Below are 20014 nucleotides of genomic sequence, written 5' to 3' on the forward strand. Positions count from 1 at the left end.
GTTATTAAATAGGTTTGTTTGTTTGTTTGTTTGGGTTATTTAATCTCGTAAAATCAGAGTCTCTGGTCAAACTAATAAATACATTTTAAACGGTTTAGTTGGAAGACTAATCTTTGAATTCTTTGGGCTTAATTTAAAGATTCAATCATGGATGATGAAGTGATACGATTTGAAATAACAAATCATGACTTGGATAATGAATTCAATACAAGACGTGGTACACCATTATCAAAGGAACAAAAAATTTATGGTGAGTTTATGTTAAGTGTCTGAGTAATTTTGTTTTAATTTTATATATATTTATATTATAATCGATAATGTATTATTGTATGTAATTTGTCAATTTATGTCGTGCAAGATTTCTTAGAAGTTGGAAACACTAGGAACTTTTTATGCATAGTTGAAGGCTGCATAAACACGTAGTCAGTTCTTTGGTAATACTGATATGTGAAAATTATAGCTTTGAACACTAGCAAACCTTAATTGGCTCCAGTTCAGCAGAAAGTGTGGTGCCCAACAGAAAAAGTCTCCTCTTCCTGGTATACGATATTTCTTGGTTTCGATTGCTTGGAGGTTTCCTTGCAGAACTTTGCGAATTCGATGATGAAACTATTTGGCTGACTTCACTCATCTTTTGAATTCACAGTATAAGATCGAATATCATACTGAAAGACATTAAGGTCCAGTTGTACAGTCAAAATAAATGGAACTATCAATATGAATCTGGGATCAACTTAGAACTTGCCTAAAACCTGAACCTATATATATGATATAGAGCATTACAATCTTTAACAGCAAACAATAATTATAGCAAGTGTATGAGATACAGTTTTAGCAGAGGTTAGAGTAACAGGGTACCATACAAATTGGTTTATGATACAAGAGCTTAGGGAACAACCTCAGTAAAAAAACCCTTTCTCCCCGTGAGTGTAGTGGATTGTAATTGTTCACGAAATAAGCTGAAATATTCCATATTGAAGGGCATCTCACACTGCAAAAATTGATTCTTTCTCCAACAAAAACGAAAATGCAGAAAGTCTTCTCTCTGAAATAGAGAGAAAAGGTAAAATAATAAAATTAGATTCAATATGTCAGATTGACCTAAAACTGACAACCCCATTCAAAGAAGATTCGGAAACTGCATGTATAGCTCTAAAACCATCCTGAAATTTATAAATCGGACAATGATTAACCAGATGATTTATGGTTTCTTCTGGTTCCCCGCATTCACAACTAGGGCTTTCAACTGAATTCCACCTGAAAAGCATACTATTGCAACGTCCATGACTTGTTCTTATACGATTCAGAATACACCATATTTTCCTGGGAAGATCAAAACCAGGAACTCTATTCGAGGGATCAGTAACTAATTCTTTGATGAAAATAGTGCACCTATTCCATTCAGACTGCCAAAGGTCTTTGTCCCTTATATTCGAATTAAGAAAAGAGTTGGACCATAAAGCTTTATGCGACTTCAGTCTTGGAATCGTATTTTCGGGAAAATAGGATAGAATTGAGAACAAATCGGGATAGGATTGGAATTTTTTCAAGGAATTCAAAACCGCAGTGTGTCTACGAATATGAGGCGGTAAAATGTTTGAAAGAACTGGTAACCATTGAATAGGTAAAGATCTAATAGTTCCAGTTATGGTTCTCATGGAAAGATTCAGCTGTGCATCAATTTTTTGCACATGAGCACTATTGATCCAAACGGGGCAACAATATTCAGCAGCCGAAAAAACCAAAGCTAGGGCTGCCGTTTGAAGAGTGGCTGCATCAGCACCTCATGAAGTACCAGCTAGTTTATGGGGGATATTATTCCTAGTTTTAAACGAGGCTTTGAATAAGAAACACGTTTGCCAAATATGAAGAAAATATACCGGGTGGTTCGCCTGATTTGGCCTAAGGAAGAAAGGAGCAAAATTCATAAAACATCCTGTACCTCGGTTACGAAGACAGTAAAAGCCAATAAATGTAGTATCCCCAGAATCACCTCGGTGCCACCTATCCGCCTGTTAAGTATTTCCGTTTCCCAATGAAACCCTGTATAAACATAAACGTAAGTTGACCCCTAAAGGAAAAATTCTTGAAAAATGTATAAAAAATAGATTGACCGATTTTTTTTAAAACAATGTTCTATCTTCAAATCAGTTTGGTTTTGTTGAGGGGTGTAGTACTTCGGATGCAATGATTAAGCTTACAACAGAGATTATCAATAACTTAAATTTAGATAAAAAATGCTTGGCTGTGTTCTTGGATCTAGCCCAGGCATTTGATACTGTGCCACATGATAAACTTCTTCAAAATTTGGAAATGTATGGCCTAAGAGGAAAGGCTATTAAACTGTTAGAGAGTTATTTATCAAACAGATATCAGATGCTAAAGCTCAACAATGTTAGGAGTGAGAAGCTGAGGATTGTGACTGGTATTCCTCAAGGTACTGTGCTGGGGCCTTTGTTGTTCATTTCTTACATTAATCCCTTATTAAGATTATCTGGCATCGGTGGAATGATCATATCATATGCTGATGACACAGTGCTTGTTTTTGGGGAGGATATCTGGGAGAAAGTGAGAGAGCGAGCTGTTGATGGTCTAGCTGTGATAACAAATTGGCTCCAAAATTACAAACTATCTTTAAATTACACCAAAACAAATTATGTAGTTCTATCCCTTACCAAAAGGAATAGACCACACCATGACAGTATGCCCATGGGAAGGCATATCATAAGGGAGGTGTCGCACATCAAATACCTTGGAGTTGTTATCGATCAATTTCTTAAATGGCAGCCACATATCGATTATGTATCGGGAAGAATCCGCAAGCTCATACAAAAATTTTACCTTTTGAGAGAGTTTATGAATAAGAAAACACTGATAACAATATATGTATAAATCTTTGGTGGAATCAATAATCAAGTATGGGATTGTAGTGTGGGGTGGACTGTACGATAACAGCTTGCATAAACTGAATATAGTACAAAAATATATTCTAAAGGTCATGTACAAAAAGAGTAAGAGATATCCCACAGATTTGCTGTTTTCCGTTGACGTTGGTAATGTCGTTATATTTGACGGAGGTCTGCTCTTGTATACATGGTCACAAGACGGAACAACATTTTATGGATCACATATATTCTACACGAGCAAATAACAATAGAGACATACGAATTCCTGTGAGTAATGTCAGTCTTAACTTGAGGTTCATCAATTACATTGGACCCAAGGTGTACAACAGATTGCCATCGGAAATAAGAGCTTGCAAGAAGAACAAGTTCATGAAAATGTGCAAAACATTTATTTATGACAACAGTTGGCAACTTGAGGGAATTTTTTAGTTTGGACCGTTGGTGGTATGTTTGGACTGGACTTTCTTGGTTGTGCGGAAATATACTGCCTCGAACTCTTTAATCACATGTGGGGAAACTTTGAAGTGTGAAAGTGAATGTCTGCACATACAGATGTTTATACATTTAGGTGGATTCATGGACGTATTTTGGTGATTTGTGGGGTATTATGTGGTGGGGCTTAGACTTAGCCGCATCGATGTTTTTATTTGTTTATATATTTCATTTGATTAATAATAATAATAATAATAATAATAAGAAAAAGTCTGAAGAAACTTTCTACCGGTCACTCACATCGTCAGTTGGAGAAAATGGAAAGTTACCACCAAAGGAAGCCATTGAACAATTCTGGACCGAACAATTATCAACGAAACCTCAGTTCAATGGAGATACCGGATGGATTGAAGATGAAAAGTCTGAAGCTATAAAATATGAGCCGATGCAACATGACATGATCACAATTGAAGAAGTAAAATCATCTATCAGAGGACTACACAACTGGAAAACACCTGGGTCTGATGGATTACAGAACTTCTGGATCAAGAAACTTGGATCATGCATGACAAATTGACCTCCGCAATAAATGATGTCATTGAAAATCCTGAAAGAATGCCAATATTCCTTACACATGGCACAACGTACCTGTTACCTAAAGACCGAAGGAATACAGAAGACCTATCCGAATACCGACCAATCACATGTCTTCCAACGATGTACAAATTAATCACATCGTGCATTTCAAATCGAATTCACAACCATTGCGAAAGGAATAACATCATCGCCATGCAACAGAAAGGATGCACCAAAGAGAGCCGAGGGTGCAAAGAACAGCTAATAATTGATTCAGTTATCTGCAATCAAGCGTTCTCCAAGCGAAGGAATCTTTACGCTTCGTACATAGACTATAAGAAAGCATTCGATTCCATACCTCACGAATGGCTCTTGACTATCTTGAACATTTACAAGGTGGATCCTAATATTGTTAAGTTCCTGAAAAACGCCATGTCAACCTGGCGTTCTAGTCTTCAAATGAAAGCAGCAGATGGCTCCATTACAACAGGACCTATTCCAATAAGACGCGGAATTTTCCAAGGGGATTCGCTGAGCCCACTGTGGTTCTGCATGGCCCTGAATCCCTTGTCTCATAGATTAAACTCTACGGACTACGGATTTGCCATCAAAAGCGGCAGTAGAACTATAATGAAACTGAATCATCTCCTTTACACGGACGATTTGAAACTCTTCGCATCTACCAAGAGGCAAATGCAACTAATGCTGAAAATGGTGGAAGGATTCTCGGAAGACATCAAAATGAAGTTTGGACTAGAAAAGTGTCGACTGCTGAACATAACGAGAGGGAAAATGGAAGATGGTACGTTCAAACTCAAGGAAGGTGCAGAAATTGAAGAATTAAAGGAAGGAGACACATACAAGTATCTGGGCATAAAACAGGCAAGAAAAATTAATCAGAGCCAGATGGAGGAAGAACTAACGGAGGAGTTCACCCGAAGATTGAGAAGGATAATGAGAACTGGCCTTAACAGCAAGAATCTGATAAAAGCTATCAATACCTACGCTTGCTCGGCGCTGAGCTACTCATTCGGTATCATCTCTTGGACCACCACCGATTTAGCAGCCTTACAGAAAAAAATAAGGACGATGCTGACTAAACACAATAAACATCACCCCAAAAGCTCAATAGAACGGACCGAGCTGCCACGATATCTTGGGGGTAGAGGAATTGTTGATTTGTCCAACCGTATGTTCCAGGAAATTGAAGGACTTCGAAAATATTTCCTGATCAAGGCAGCTTCGTCAGAACTCCATCGAGTAGTTTGTGTTGCTGATAGTTCTACACCGTTAAAGCTACAACTGGATCACTTGGAAACCGTTGAACACTCTGCAGAAAGTAAAATGCAGAAACTGATTGGCAAACCTTTGCATGGGAGGCACCAGAACGAGGTCAACCATGATTACGTCGACATATCTGCGTCGAACTACTGGTTGACTTCCGGAAGGTTGTTTCCTGAGACAGGGCTTCATGCTCGCCATCCAGGATCAGGTGATTCCAACAAAGAACTACATGAAATATATCGCCAAAGATGCCTCAGTGGCGGATGATAGCTGTCGTTATGGCTGTGCGACACATGAAACTATCCAGCACATCACCGGGGGATGTCAGAAGTTCGCGGGCACAGAGTACAAAAATAGACATGATGCCGTTGCCAAGATTCTTCACCAAGAATTGGCACTAAAACACCAACTTCTACGTTCGAAAAAAGTTCCTTATTACAATTACCATCCGGATGCTGTGTTGGAAAATGAACATCACAAGCTCTACTGCGATCGCACGGTTCTCACAGACCGGAAAATAACCCACAATAGACCAGACCTCATATTGCTCAATAAGGATGAGGACAGGGCACTATTCATCGATGTGGCGATTCCGAATAATAACAATCTTCTAGATAGGCACACTGAAAAAATTTCAAAGTACAGAGATTTGAGGAACAAACCAGGAGACAGTGGAAGCTGAAAGATATCAAGACCATCCCTATTGTCATATCATCTACAGGCCTGATACCGAAGAAACTACTAGAGAACTTGAGGAAACTTCAGCTGGATGAAAATATCTATAGAGTCATGCAGAAGGCGGTACTGCTGGGAACGGCGAGAGCTGTACGCAAGTACATGGAAAATTCAGAGGAACACCGTCTGCTCCGACAGGAAGTGCGGGTGGAGCAGGAATCCAACCGGCGGCAGGGAGCCGAGGAGCGACCCGGACCCGACCACCACCACGAGCCCGAAAACTTGGAAAGGGCTCTAACAGAGCTTAATCCTTTCGATATCTGAGGTATCTGAGATAAGTGAATTTTCCTCTGGAGAGGAGTGTGAAAGCCGCAAGGCTGAAGTCATAATAATAAAAAAGGTGCGACTAAACTCAAGAAAGAGTATAGTGGAATAAGCACTTAAATATCCTTCGGAGTTATTCAAGTTATCCTCGCCTCGTTAGAATGAGTCTATTGAAATCAATGCTGTGAACTCTACATATTTGGACAAAGGGAATAAGATTGGTGTGCCCCGAGGAATTGTTGTGAAGTTGGTCACATCCACTTTAAGGGAAAACCTAGATCAGTGCGTTTTTAAGACTTACTCAATCTCAATAATATCGTCGTCCACTTTATAACATCCCTCTTACTTGTATCAGGAGGGTTGGAATGATACTTTTTTTAATGAAGGATTACTATATTTTGATTATATTTGATTTATTGATTAGATTGATTTAGGACACGTTTGATGAAGGATAAGGGAATAGGGAATCGAACGAAATCTCCTGTATAGTTTGTCAGGCCTCCAGAAGGGTTGTGAGGGGGTATTTTATAAGTTTTATGTTTTGCTTCTAATAAACTATGGCCGTTGAGATTCTGAACATTATTATTTCTATGTTGTCTCCTGCAGGCAGTTACCTAACACCCTTAAGAACAAAGTAGCCCAAATAGGTTTAAAAGTAAAATGAGATCATTGATTATAAATCTTGAACCATATGAATTAGAAGATTTTTTCAATGCTAAATTTAGTTGATTAGTTTAATCTTGGGACATTTTTTCATTTCAGATTGTCATTTGGTAATCTTATCTGAAATAAAGAAAAAATATTATTATGACTTTAGCTTTGCGGCTTTCATACTCCTTTCCAGCATTAACTTATTCCAGATATCTCAGATATCAAAAGGATCAAGCTCTGTTGGAGCCCTTCTCAGGTTTTCGGGCTCGTGGTGGTGGTCGGGTTCGGGCCGCTCCTCGGTTGTCGGCTTCCTGTCGAAGCAGATGGTGTTCCTCGGCGTTCTCCATGTATTATATTTGCGTATAGTTCTCACCGTTCCCAGCAGTACCGCTGGAATCATTGTTGTCCTCAAATGTTATTTAGAATTTTTGATCTACAATAGAATGTCAATATCAAATAAAAAAACTTGTGGATCCATTTTGATTGTCTTTTTATATATGTATGTACATGTTACTGAAAAATTTTTACAATTTTATTTTAGGTATTTGGGCAGATGATGAAAGTGATGAGGATGATAAAAGGTCTGCTTTTAAGAATGGCAAAGAATCCAAAAACTACTCTGCCCCCATAGATTTCGTTGCTGGAGGAGTTCACCAAGTTGGTGAAAAAAAAGTGGTGAAACCTGATGATGACGTAGGAGTTGATGTGAAATCGGAATTCCTTGAGACAAAAAGAAATTCGAGTGGCTCTGAAGATGGAGATGAGACATTTCCAAGAACAGGTTAACGAATATTTTATTGATTATTATCATCCTTGATATACGGTTGATTTTTGGTCTGTCTGTTTTGATTCCTCTTTTGATAATTGAAATTACACTGTCTTTATTTCAATACTATTTCATACGAAAGAATACTTGAATGAATGAATATTTTTTTATTGAAGACGTGAAAAAAGCAAGATTAATAAACAATCATGGTCTCTCACTCACCGGCAGAATCGTCGATCCACTCAATAAATTCATTAGTTTGTTCATTGATAAATTTGTTATTTTAAGTCCGATTTGATTTTTTTTTAATTGCAAGTAAAGCTCGGACGAAGTGGACCTGTTATATTTACGAAAAATACAAAAATAATAATCGTCCTTTTCGGATTCACTAGATATGTGAAATTCTAATGTTTGTTTTGTCTCTCTTTTCATCACGTATCAGACTTTGATCTTCACTTTCAGAATCATTATCAGATTCTAGCGGTTATTCTCCAGTGTGCAGACTAGAACGGCGCACAGTTCAGCCTGAACTATGCAACAATACTTCCCTTGGGGGATGGACAGGTTAAAACGGCAACCCACAATTCCTACTACATTCTCTCTGGACAGCACAAGGCCATAGGTGTAGTCCATAGGCCTCTTATCAGGAAAAATTACCCTGTAGGGTTCTTCAAAGGGAAAGCTGGTCAATTTGTTCTCGAATTTTGTGAAAAAAAAAGAAAAAACAACAACAATAAGCAGCATGAAAAGCTTCTCTCCACTGGGAGATGCTCATTATTTCATTAGATCAGCTGGCCAATTTTTCTGCAATCTTCTTGGTAGGGTGTTTGATGTTAATGGTTGTAGTGTGCTGTTTTGGTGGCCTTCCAGCCTATCATGGTGATTTTGGCTTCTCTGTTTGATAACATCCTTAACGTATGGAATATTTAGGTCTTCATGTAGCGTCTGGTTGGAAACATACCATGGTGCATTCGCTATCATTCTCAGTGTTTTTGATTGGCTTCTTTGTATCAGAGCAACGTTAGATTTGCTTGCGCAACCCCAGAGTTCTATTCCATATGTCCAAATTGGTTTGATTATGGTCTTATACAGAAGTAATTTGTTTTCAAGTGACAATTTCGAGTTTCTTCCAATTAGCCAATTGATTTCTTTGATCTTAATATCAATTTGTTTTCTTTTTTTGGTTATGTGCTCCTTCCAGGTGAGCCTAGTATCCAAGTGGAACCCTAGATATTTTGCTGTTGTAGCCTGTGGAATTGTTGTATCATTCAGTTGAATAGGTGGGCATCGTTCCTTCCTTAAAGTGAAATCTACGTGTTTGGATTTAGTTTCATTGATTTTTATTTTCCATTTCTTCAACCAAGTGTGTATTTCATTTAGATGTTCTTGAACGAGGTTTGAAGCTGTTGCTGGGTCTTCGAGTGATGCCATTATAGCTGTGTCATCAGCAAATGTTCCAGTTGTAGTGTGGATAGATGTTGGTAGATCCGAGGTGTAAAGTAGGTACAGTACTGGGCCCAGTACGCTCCCTTGTGGCACCCCAGCTTGTATGCTGTATTTTTCTGATACTTTCTGCTCTACTCTGGTCCGAAACTGTTTGTGAGATAGGACCTTAATATATCAAAGAACTTCTGTGGAAAAATGTTTTTAATCTTGTATAACAATCCATCATGCCAGACCCTGTCAAATGCCTGACTCACATCTAAAAAGGCTGCAGTACAGTACAGTTTCTGCTCAAATGCTTGGTTTATTGTATGTGCTATACGATGTGTTTGTTGAACAGTTGAATGACCTTGTCTAAATCCAAATTGATGTGGTGGTATCCAATGATCGTTCGGAATTTCGGCGTTTATTCTAATTAGGAGTAGTCTTTCCAGTCTCTTCGGTACAACAGGCAGCAGGCTTATTGGTCGGTATGATGTTACTTCATGTGGATCTTTGCCTGGTTTCGGAATCATCAAAAATTCCGCGGTTTTCAGTGATATGGGCCAGTGTTTGAGTCTCAATATGGCAATGGAAATGTATGTTAACAAAACTACTCCTTTTCTGGGCAGTTCCTTAATCATTTTAGGTGTTATTCCTTCAATACCAGGTGCTTTTTGTGTATTGAGTTTATTTATTTCATTATATACCTCTTTCGGTGTGAAGAACTTTATACTTGCATCGCTAATATCAAGATGCGTGCTGCTGAAAATGCTCCTTTCATTAGTGTCATCAGTCTCTAGGTCGTTGGGTTTAAACACTTCTTTTAGGTGTTCTGCAAATAAATTTGCCTTTTCCTGCTCACATCTAGCCCATTTTGGATTCGTTTCTGTTGAGTTTTTAACTGGGACGTTTTTCTTTGACTTTATTGGTCTCCATATTGAGTTGTCAAATCTGTTTAATCGAGTGATATATTGGTTGAATGATTCTTTCTGTAATTCTCGTAGCCTGTTTTTAAGTTTATTGCTTATGCAGTTCAAAGCTGTCTTGTCGTGTCTTCTTGTTATCACTGCTCTTTGGGGTACTTTGGATGGCTGCCTGCTTGAGGATATTGGTAAACAATTCTACTGCCTCATCGATTTCTTCCGTTTCCTTCAGCCTCAAGGAAAGAGATACTTGTTCATCTATTATCCTTCGGTATTCGTTCCAGTTGGTTTTCTTATTAGGTATTTTTGGTAGAGAAGTTCTTTTTATTACTAGAGTACTCAATGATGCTATTATTGGTGTGTGATCTGAGGAAAGGTCATAACTTGGATCAATATCCATATATGAATCTGCTATTCCACTAGTTATGAAGAAGTCAAGTAGATCAGGTATTTTATTTGGATCACTAGGCCAGTATGTTGGACTTCCGGTAGACAGAAATGTGTAATTCTTTTCCTGAAGCAGATTGGCCAGTTCCCTACCCTTCGTAGTTGTTAGTCGTGAGCCCCATAGAGTGTTATTACTACTTACTATCTCCTCCAACAAAGAACTTAGAGCCTAATGAGTTAAAAAAATCTCTGTAGTGATCTATTTTTAAATTATGTTTTGGAGGGCAGTATACCTACTGCTGAAATTGTTAAGCTGAATGAGGACATCATAACTTTTATTGAGGTAGCTTGAAGATGGTTTTCTTTGTATTCTGGCATTTGATAGTGACTAATTGTGTCTTTGATGAGAATTGCAGTTCCAGCGTGTGCTTTGTTGTCTGGATGGTTGGTGCTGTAGGTGATGTAATTTGGTATACTGAAGTAGGATCTTTCAGTGAAGTGGGTTTCGCTTATGAGAAAGATGTGTATCAAATTATGATGCAGAAAGGTTTCGACTTCATTCTTGTGTTGCAAGAGTCCGTTGGCGTTCCATTGAGCTATGCTGATTAGTTTAGCGAATTTTAGTAATCAGCGTTGAAAGCATGTTTATAATTATGCTGTTTTGTTGTATAAGTTGTTGGAACATACTTTTAAATTCCGCCAAGAAGGAGTTTAAGGTGGGTGAACTGCTTTCTTCATTTTGTGTTTTTATATAATTGTTGTTCATACGTAAGCATAGTTTAATTTTTGGGTCTGTTGTTCTGGTAATTCTTGTCTTTTGTTTTGACTATAGTTGCTTGTTGTTGTTTGTTGTATGTTCAGCCGATTATTAGCGTTGTTGGTTTTTTTAATATTGCATGGTAGAATTCACAGCCACGATAGTTAGCGGGATGAGGCCCTTTGCACAATAAACATTTTGCTCGCGTATCGCTACTTTTTTGGCAAGTCTCTGTATTGTGTTCCCCACCACATTTCACACATGCATATGGCCTATTACAATAGGTTCTGGTGTGCCCATATTGCTGACATCTCGTACATTGAGCCAGTCCTCTTTGTTTTTTTGGAGGTTCTATTGTTAGAACCCTGTTCTGTATACCGCGTATCTTGTAGATCTCTTTGTTGTTTTCTGCTGGTTCTAGGTCGACAAAAAATAGATTAAGTGGCTCTTTTGTTAATCGACTTCTTCCATTATGTACATTTCTTACTTTGTGTCCCTGCTTATTGAGCTCGTTTTTTATTTCTTCTACATTTGTTGAGTGGTGTAGATTTTTGATCACTATTCTGAATGCTCTCTCTTCTTTAGGTTGATACGTGTGATGAACAATGTTGTTACTTCTCATGTGATGTATCAGTTTGCGGTAGTCTTCTGGAGTTTGACAATTTATTGTTACTGTGTTATCAGCTAAAGTTTTAGTAGTGAATTGCTCCATTCCTATGACCTGGTTCAAATTGGTCACCATTTCTTTGTACTTGGTCACTCCACATACAAAAATTGGAGAAGGTTTTGGAGTTTTCCAGACTCTAAGAGCTGTCTTCATAGCCACCTCTATAACTACAAGAAGTAAAGGAGTTAAACATAACAGACACTACATGTCTGACGTAGGGGTGGATCTCAGAGCGACCGTAAGGCTTTCCTCTGGCATTTAGCCCGGGTGTCCACTGGAAGCGTACTCGAGCGGCTACGCGCTCACGCGAAACGAGCGTGAACGTGCGGCAAGCCGCTACAGATCCCAAGTAACGTATTTCAATACAGGGTTGTCCACTGCAGGCGACTTCGAGCGGGCGTTTTCAAGCGGCTACGAGCTCGTACGCGCGATCCGCCTGAAATGGGATCTGTAGCGAGTGTAGCGCGTGCACGCCCGTTGGCTCATTCATTTCAGTCCGCTTATTGAGATTCAGTAAGGATTTTGTGCCTATAAAAGATTTCTATTGCTTAAATGGCTTCATCAGTGACCGAATTAAATCATCTTGGAAATCATCTTGGCTTTTTTCCTTCAAAGGAATTGAGCATAACTTTTGGCGGCCAAGAAATGGGGTTTTTTGTAGTTTTTCAATCATATGTCTTCAAGATATACGGATATCGACTGATTACTTGCGAGAAAAGCTATATAGTACTGAATTCTACGCCGAATGAGATCAAGCGTGTACACTAATGGATCCCAAAGTTGGGACAATTTCCTGAAACATTTTAAAATGTTATATTTCATATTGATTTCTCGGAAAAATCTTTGAAAGCAGCTTATATATGAGAGAAATATAAAAACGTATAAAAAAGTTGTGAAGCATTAAATTTCACATCGATTGAAAACACGCGTTCATTACACAAATACAATTTTTTCGTTAAGATTTCAGATTTAAAACGTCATAGACCATTTCGTGGTCATGGACAGTCAACGACAATATCTCTGAAATTTTGCTCAACATTGATATACTCTAATATGGAAACGGGTTGAGGAACGCCGCCTCAATCGAGAATGTAGTGATCTATAATGAAAAAAATTGAGCTTTGTTTATATTATATATATTTATATTCAGTTTTCCAGGGAAGATAAAATCGAAAAAAAAAAAACGAAAACACGCATTTTTGGTCACCAAAAAATTAGCTGAGGAAGAAACCTAGGATAGTTTTTCTGGATGAGTCGTTCAAACAATTGAATACTCATTGGAAGAATTGTTTCTCGTTGTTTTCATCGCATTGTCAGTGAAATAAAATTCGATTCAGTCAGTAGTAGTTGGGAAATATATAAGGTCCGTTCTTCGGTTGACAGTAGGAATGGTTGAATTCTCGATATGATTTTGGCTATAAAAATTGCAACCATCGCAAACAACAAGCAATACTGGATTGAGAACGATCCTTCGGCTCCAACACTGAATTGAACGCACGAAGCCGCCTCCAATGGACAACCTCTGTAGCGCCGCGCCGCCTGTTTTGTAGCGGCTACAAACGCTCGTTTCGCGTGAGCGTGTAGCCGGTCGAATACGCTTCCAGTGGACACCCGGGCTTAGTGGTAATGGTGTGGCAATCGTTCTTCCCCGTGGAAGTCTACCACACCAGAGATGCGTAGGTAAGGATAGGCCTGACCACTTCAGTGTACATCCAGTGCATAAGTTGTGTTTAATCGAAAATTAGTTGGCGACTTGGAAAGATTTTTTGAAATTTCATTGGGAATTTTCCTAGCTGAATTATTATTCGCTACAAAAATTATGGACCAAAATGTAATCAGAGAAAAATAACTTCTTTTATTTTACTGAATATTTTCTTTTAATATACAAATTTATTGTACTAATTGCAATGGCTTTATGGCCAAAATTTTGAGAAATAAGAGAGGTTTGCAATAATTTTGTGTATAAAACTAATTCCACATCCCACAATTATTCGGAAGAAATACAGAATAATTCACAATTAAGAGTTTATGTTAATCGATAGCAATCTCGCCCAAAAAAGAAATGTGGCTGATGCGAGGATTCCCCTAGCCACTGGTATAAGTATGTCCCACGTGGGCAGTTCAAACTCCACCCATCAAACGACAATCGAATGGAAAAAAAAATAATACAGCGGATTTGCACTAGTGGATCCTACGCATCCAATAACACAAGAGGGATACACATATTCCTCATAGTTTTCGAGGAGAAAGGGGTGGGATTTTATTATTATAGTAGTTGAAGTAAGAAAAGATATTTCTTTTCACACAGCGCGCCTTATTTTCTAGAAATTCAAGACTTGTGATTATATTTCATATAAACAATACATACAATTAAAAAAAATCATATCGGACTCATCAACACATTAATGAATGAACAAACTTAAAAGATTTATTTTATGAAATTTAATTTCCGGTTCGTTATTCGGGATGGTAGGAAAATCTAAAATATTTTGAAGATTCTGTCACTTATACCGGAAGTAGCTATCAGCTTCGTTTTTTCAAATGGAGCATGACCGCTCTGATATTTCAAAGATTTGTAAAGGTAGTTGAGCTATTAGACAAACACTACTGCCCAGCAGAGATGACTGGCTCTGCTATTATACAAGAAACTTCATTTCGCTCGTCGCGAAAAATAATGCTTTTCTCAACAGGTTGCACAAATAACTATTTAATGTGTTATTCGGGATGACGAGAAAAAATGAAATTTGTAATGCTAATTTGAAAATAGTCTTGGTGTAGTAACAAACTCCAAGCGTTGTAAATCGAAAGTTTATTAAAAATTCAATACTAGAGAGAGAGGGAGAGAAAGAAAATAACTTTTTTGATTCGAATCGGATCAAGTGGCTATCGACCAAGGTCTTCCTGTCAGTTACATACATATTTGTTGAAATAAAAACTTCAGTATATATGTATATAAAAATGTTACACTAGAATAATAAAAAAATTATTCCAGTGACAGTGGGTGTTCCAAAAGTGAAAGTGCCGGTAATTTGGCCATTGGTGTACTTTCTCTATCGTAGTGGTGAATCAGTGGTTGCATGATAGCCTTGTCTGTTTGCTTCCTGATAAATTTATTGTGTAATTTATGCAGTATCGATAATATTGGTTCTACTTCCGTTGTCTCGTTAGGCAGTTGGTTAGGAGGATTGGGCAACGGGTTGTTGGGGTGTCTCAGTTTGGTGATCTTGCTTCTTCTCGGATTTCTAAATTGTTGAGAGTTGTTTTTGATGTGTTCGATAAAATTGGATGTGCGTATTCCAACAGTGGTCTGCATATCATTTTGTAAATTGTGCTAGCAGTCGTGATATTGTAACGTTTTCTTCGTTTAATTAATATGTCCCACTGATTAAAATTATTGACTTATACTGGAGCACTTACAACTAACAAACTAACTATGTCACTATTTATTTACACTCGTATTTATTCCCACTAGTCCGTCGCTTGCACTGTGAACTATAACTGTACTGAACTACCTGCTCCTCCGCTGGGCTTATATAGGCGTCGGAAACATTCCCTTGCCATTCACGATTCTTCTGGAAGGAAGCGGCCGTCAGGGCCGGACCGGTTACACTGTCCCCTCCTAAAGCCTGTTCTGTCTCAGAATTGATTCCGTGAATTTCGCGAAGAACCGTGGCGAAACCTGCACTAATTATCATTCCTACAGTAGCCTTTTTGATGGAAGTAGCACTCCACAGTTTTGCTAGGCTCCTTGGTTTGCTTCGGGTTGAAATTGCATACTAGGATCCGTTTACCAGTCTCCTGAAATACCACCTCCAGCATGCTTCGCACAACCCGCCAATTCAGCAGGTCCAGTCCACAACCGAGCTTGGGAACAGCTAATTTTCTAACTCCAAAGCGTTGAAGGTCTTCTCAAGCTATGCAGTGTCGTCCATAGATTCCGATAGGTTTGCTTCTGTTGGGAATGTTGCTTGGTGGTAATAAATGAACCGTCCTTCAGCCTTCAATTTCAAAGCTTTACCGATTTTTGTCGTCCGAATTTGTCTGAATACTCTTGCTATTCCTTTGCTCATACGAAGGTCGTTCGCTACACAATGAGCGAGAGAGTATTCCTCAGAAACGGTAAAGAGGTCTTCCTGTGTGACGCCGAACCGTGCAACGAGTGTCTCACCATAGCAATCTATGAACTTCTGGTAATCGCTGCGTGTACGGTGCTAATCGATTGAAATGGACGACCTTCGGTTTTCCTCTGGGGAGCTTCCTTATCCTGTAAACTACATCATTTATCCTCTTAATAACTTCATACGGTCCCTCCCACTGTCTCTGCAGCTTAGGAGAAAAACCTTTCCTCCTTTGTGGATTATGTAGCCACACCAGATCTCCTGCGGTGAACCCACCTTCAATAACCTCGATGTCGTAGCGCATTTTCATTCGATCATTTGCTTGCTGCATTTGATTGCGCACCTTGTCATGAATGTAATCCAGCTTGTTTTTTAATTTACTAACGTAGTCCTCCCCAGCTACGTCTTCTCCAGGCTTACATCCAAACTCCAGATCGCAAGGCAGCCTTACTTCTCGGCCAAACATTATACTGGATGGAGTTTCCTTGGTAGATTTTTGAACCGAAGATCTATATGCCATGGTGAATAGATGTAAATATTCATCCCAATCTCGCTGGTGATCAGAAACTACTTTGGCTAGATGTTTTCCCATGGTCCGATTCGTTCGTTCGACCATGCCGTCTGATTGTGGGTGAAGAGGTGTAGTCCTTGTTTTGTGAATCCCCAATTTCCTGCATACTTCTTGGAATAACTTCGATTCCAAATTTCGGTCTTGATCACAATGCAGCTCTAGAGGTATTCCAAATCTGCAGAAGAAGTCTTTGACCAATCAGCTACCGTACTTGCCTCTTGCTTAGGAATACCGTAGGCTTCCACCCATTTTGTGAAATAGTCCATCGCTACCAAAATGTACCGTCAAACGGCGCGGCGTGAAGTGAATATAGCGGGGTGAAGTGGATCAACCGTGTTTTTCCGCATATTTTATAGCGTAACTCGTAGACAAGACCCTAAATTGCCGCCAAAAAAACTCTGTGTCTACTGTGACCTCCTAAGATTGCTACCTCGTGCCTTGAATGCAATTCTGGATGGTTAGTTTTCTCACAAAAGAAAGTTTCGTACTCTCTCGAATAAACAGTTTTTCAATTGTTCAACTCCAATGATATATTTGGCAATAACTACGATAGTAAGTCTCACCTAAACTTTTACAAGTTACGTATAAACTAGTTAGAATGATATTCCCCATTTTGAAATCAAATGTACCAACACAGTTCTTTAGGGGAAAAAAAATTGTTACATCACTCAAAAGTGAGGGGTGAAGTCGATCACCAATGATTTAGTCATGTTTGACCATGTTACGTATAGGCCCATGTAGCAAAAATACCCTTTTAGTATATCCGCATGCAGAGGATATAGCTCTTGTGTTAAGGCACCAAATAATTCGCAAAATCCACCTGAATCAAGTTTCACGTGGCTGGCACATTTTTACTCTGGAAGCCAAAGAAGAGAGAATTGATTCTCTACCAATATGAAGACTGACTAGAGTATAGAGTACATTCAGTGGCGCACCTAATTTTTTTTTATGGGGGGGGGCTTTACACCGAACGATCGTTAAATGTTTGTACTAGAAAAAAATTTTGAATTGTTGGTATCTTTGCCCACATCCCTAGCTGCGCCAGTGTCTTCATTCAAAAGACTGTTTTTATGTTCGTTAGAAATTGATTTTCTTATTATTATTAATAAACAACTTATTAATAATAATAATAATAATTATAATAATAATAATAATGACAAGTCATAAAGTCAGGATGGTTGTACTGATCATAGGATGTCTCGGAGGAATGAGAGCCAACTACGTGGAAGAATTGAAGATTATTCCGGCCTGCAGATCTTGGGCCGAGATACTAGCGCACAGAATGCAGAAGGCGGTGTTGCTTGGGTCACTGCATGTCATCAGATCCCATGAACTCTAGATGCCACTTGCAGCTCATTTCTTTTGTTAAGGGACGCTGCAAGGGCTGGACGAAGAACTTCTCCGTGGAATGTGTGAGGGGTTTTTAGTGAGTAGCCAAACAAGATCTCGGAGTCTCACACTACCTAGAGTGCGGACCCTCTAGGTGCCCATAAAGGGTTTTCCCCTCACACGAAGGAAAAAAAAAAAAAAAAAAAATAATAATAATAATAATAATAATCAATCAGACTCAGATGAAGAAAGAATTAACGGAGGATTTCACCCGAAGATTGAGGAGGATAATGAGAACTGGTCTTAACAGCAAGAATCTGATAAAAGCGATTAACACCTACGCTTGCTCGGCGCTGAGCTATTCATTTGGTATAATCTCTTGGACGACCACCGATTTAGCAGCTTCACAGAGAAAAATAAGGACGATGCTGACTAAACACAATAAACATCACCCCAAAAGCTCAATAGAACGGACAGAGCTGCCACGACATCTTGGGGGTAGAGGAATTGTTGATTTGTCCAACCGTATGTCCCAGGAAATTGAAGGACTTCGAAACTATTTCTTGAGCAAGGCAGCTTCGTCAGAACTCCATCGAGTAGTTTGTGTTGCTGATACTTCTACACCGTTAAAGCTACACCAGGATCACTTGGAAACCGTCGAACACTCTGCAGAAAGTAAAATGCAGAAACTGATTGGCAAATCTTTGCATGGGAGGCACCAGAATGAGGTCAACCATGATTACGTCGACATATCTGCGTCGAACTACTGGTTGACTTCCGGAAGGTTGTTTCCTGAGACAGAGGGCTTCATGCTCGCCATCCAGGATCAGGTGATTCCAACAAGAAATTACATGAGATACATCGCCAAGGATGCCTCAGTGGCGGACGATAGCTGCCGTTATGGCTGTGCGACACATGAAACTATCCAGCACATCACCGGGGGATGTCAGAAGTTCGCGGGCACAGAGTACAAAAATAGACATGATGCTGTTGCCAAGATTCTTCACCAAGAATTGGCACTAAAACACCAACTTCTAACTTCGAAAAGGGTTCCTTATTACAATTACCATCCAGATGCTGTGCTGGAAAACGAACATCACAAGCTCTACTGGGATCGCACTGTTCTCACAGACCGGAAAATAACCCACAATAGACCAGACCTCATATTGCTCAATAAGGATGAGGACACAGCACTATTCATCGACGTGGCAATTCCAAATAATAACAATCTTCTAGATAGACACACTGAAAAAATTTCAAAATACAGAGATCTCGAGGAACAAACCAGAAGACAGTGGAAGCTGAAAGATATAAAGACCATCCCTATTGTCATTTCATCTACAGGCCTGATACCGAAGAAACTACTAGAGAACTTGAGAAAACTTCAGTTGGACGAAAATATTTATAAAGTCATGCAGAAGGCGGTACTGCTCGGAACGGCGAGAACTGTACGCAAGTACATGGGCAATGCAGAGGAACACCGTCTGCGCCGACAGGAAGTGCGGGTGGAGCAGGAATCCAACCTACAGCAGGGAGCCGAGGAGCGACCCGAACCCGACCACCACCACGAGCCCGAAAACCTGGAAAGGGCTCCAACAGAGCTTAATCCTTTTGATATCTGAGATATCTGGGATAAGTGAATTTTCCTTTGGAGAGGAGTGTGAAAGCCGCAAGGCTAAAGTCATAATAAAGTTTATTCTGTTAATCAACATACAGTTGTTCTCACAGAAATATTAACAAAATATAAATGCATTTGCTACATAAATTTCTTATTACGAGTTTGAAGTATTGAATACTAACAATAAAATCACACAACTAAATGTTCTCGTACACTACCTCGAAATGTTTCCAGCTATTTGGAAGATCTGATGTATTTTGTTTTGAAACAAAACATTTGTGTTTAGTTTAACACAATAAGAATAAAATTTTTTTTATTTTTTCAATGGTTCTAGTTCTGATTTCACAGCATCTGTTGGTCTAAGGACTCAAAATAGATTTTTTTTTTCATTTCATCTGATCTACTTCTACCCTCGTATAGTTAAAGTGAATATCCATTGATTTTTACAATGTGATCCACTTCACCCCAAAGTACGAGGTGAAGTGGATCGCACCTCAACCAAAAAAATTTCAAGAACTGTGCAGTCAAAAATTTTGGTAAATAGGCCAATCGATAGCAAAAGGATCATAGAAACTATATTATAAACGCCAGCCCACTCGCACTGA

At 38.9% G+C, this 20014-nt stretch overlaps 1 protein-coding gene across 1 annotated transcript in view; it reads left to right on the plus strand.

Moving 5' to 3' along the window:
- LOC123312834 (septin-interacting protein 1) overlaps nt 1-20014 on the plus strand; it is a 100042-nt gene continuing 80028 nt past the window's right edge. Inside the window, exons 1-2 of the mRNA XM_044897352.1 lie at nt 1-250; nt 7390-7629. Coding sequence (XP_044753287.1) covers nt 148-250; nt 7390-7629 — 343 coding nt within the window. The 5' untranslated portion in view covers nt 1-147. The remainder of the gene's footprint in view (nt 251-7389; nt 7630-20014) is intronic.

This window comes from Coccinella septempunctata, chromosome 5 (assembly GCF_907165205.1).
Source record: "Coccinella septempunctata chromosome 5, icCocSept1.1, whole genome shotgun sequence".
NCBI lineage: Eukaryota > Metazoa > Arthropoda > Insecta > Coleoptera > Coccinellidae > Coccinella > Coccinella septempunctata.